The 1,995-nt window shown below is 40.0% G+C and overlaps 1 protein-coding gene across 1 annotated transcript; it reads left to right on the plus strand.

The window, feature by feature from the left end:
- The first annotated feature begins 476 nt into the window (after positions 1-476).
- LOC142644424 (uncharacterized) lies at positions 477-1,739 on the plus strand. The gene is made up of 2 exons (XM_075819043.1): positions 477-694; positions 803-1,739. Exons 1-2 carry the CDS (start codon positions 477-479, stop codon positions 1,737-1,739), a joined length of 1,155 nt encoding a protein of 384 aa, XP_075675158.1.
- The last annotated feature ends 256 nt before the right edge of the window (positions 1,740-1,995 follow it).

Consider the following 1,995-nt stretch of genomic DNA (forward strand, 5'->3'; position numbering starts at 1 on the left):
ATTGACCAGTATCCAAAATATATCGTACCGCTGGCGAAACTGGTGCAGCCTCCGGTACGATATTGACTTCCTTGGGTCAGAGTCTTATTTTGTAGTGTGGGGAAGTCTTGGATAGCAGTCAAGTGCCTACAAAGAAGAGATTCAGGACTGAATTTGGGCGGCTAGGGAGGAACATCCGCTAGAAACTTCTCTGTGGATTTTTCTCAAAGGAAGGTACCAATCTTGTCTCCGTTGAATCTCCATCTGATACTATTGATTCTGTTTGTCATACTAATGTGGAAGCTCCAATCTATCCAAAAGGGTGCTGGGAAGCTAACCCTAATAAGCTTCCCCAGCAGCCATGAGGATCCTGAGCTAGAATTGCAAAGGTTTGGGCAAACCCTCTGCAATTCTACAATGCCAACAAGAAACCCATGAGTTCAAACCTGATTTGATGTTTCTTATGGAAACTAAATTAGTAGAAGGCAAAGGTAAAGATGTATGGACTAGATGTGGTTTCTCAGATGGATGGGAAGTTCCTAGAATGGGTTATAGTGGGGGGTCTGGTGTTAGCTTGGATGCATAGACCTAATCTTAGGATTAATTTTGTATCTAACCATCTAATTCACATTGACCTTTTGGATAATAAGGGTGTCCCTGTTTCTATTACTTTTGTTTATGGTCTCCCTGAACATGCTAGAAGGGAGGAGGTTTGGTAACAACTTTCCTCCCTCAAAGCTTCTGCCCATCCTAGCTGGCTTTGTATAGGGGACTTTAACTAGGTCTTAAGCAATGAGGAAAAGTTTTCTTTTTCACCAGGCAGTATTGTGGGTGCAAGGCTCTTTCAAGAAGTCATATCCAATCTTCAATTATGTGATCTGGCAGCTACAGGGCAGAAATACACTTGGATGAACAACAGAGAGGAGAATGAGTTTGTTATGGAGAGACTTGATAGGGCTTTTGCTACTTTGGAGTGGGTCAATAGGTACCTTCTTTACTCCCTTAGAAACCTTCCAATAATTAGATCAGATCATGGACCAATCCTTTTGGACTTTGAACTCCAAACCCCCTTTAGACCCAGACCCTTCAGATTTGAATTTATGTTGACTACTCACCCCAATTGTAAGAGTATGATTCAACAAGCATGGTCTGCCAATTTAACAGGATCTAGAGCTGCTCAGTTAAGGTGTAAAATCTTAAATGTTAAGAAAATTGCAGTTCAATGGAACAAATTTGTGTTTGGGAAGGTAGGGAGGGATATTAAGCTTAAACAGGCTCAGTTGCAGCAACTTCAAGATTCCTTAGGTTCTATTGAGGATGTTAGGAAGGATAGACAACTCAGATGTGAACTGGAAGATCTAATGAATAAGAAAGAACTAATGTGGGCACAAAAGGCTAGAGCTAAGTGGATATTACAAGGAGACAGGAACACCAAATATTTTCAGACTGTTGTCAAGCAAAGAAAAGCCAGAAACAGGATTTTACAGATAAAGGATCCTGCTAGAAATACCACAGATAATCTGATGGAAATTGAAAGTATTTTGGTTGGGCTTTTCAAAAATTGTTTTGACAACAATACTCAGGTCAATCTTCTGGATATTGTTCAAGACCTACAGTCCTTACCTATCCCCTCTCTTTCTGATCAGCATAGAAGCCTTCTTAATGCTCCCATTACATCTACTGAAATTGAAAACACTGTTTTCCAACTTGGCTCTCATAAAGCACCTGGACCTGATGGTCTTCCTGCTTTTTTCTTTTAAGACTTTTGGAACATTGTAAAGTGGGATGTCATTAACACTGTTCAAGCTTTCTCCCACTCAAGTTCTCTTTTTAAACCTCTTTACCATACCTTCATCACTCTTGTCCCTAAGGTCCCTTTCCCTGATGAAGTCTCTCACTTTAGATCCATTAATCTTTGTAATGCTATTTACAAAGTCATTTCCAAATTCTTAGTAAATAGACTTAAACCTCTCATGGACAGGCTAATAACACCCTATCAAAATGCATTCATTAGAG

This window comes from Castanea sativa, chromosome 7, assembly GCF_040712315.1.
Source record: "Castanea sativa cultivar Marrone di Chiusa Pesio chromosome 7, ASM4071231v1".
Classification (NCBI taxonomy): Eukaryota; Viridiplantae; Streptophyta; class Magnoliopsida; order Fagales; family Fagaceae; genus Castanea; species Castanea sativa.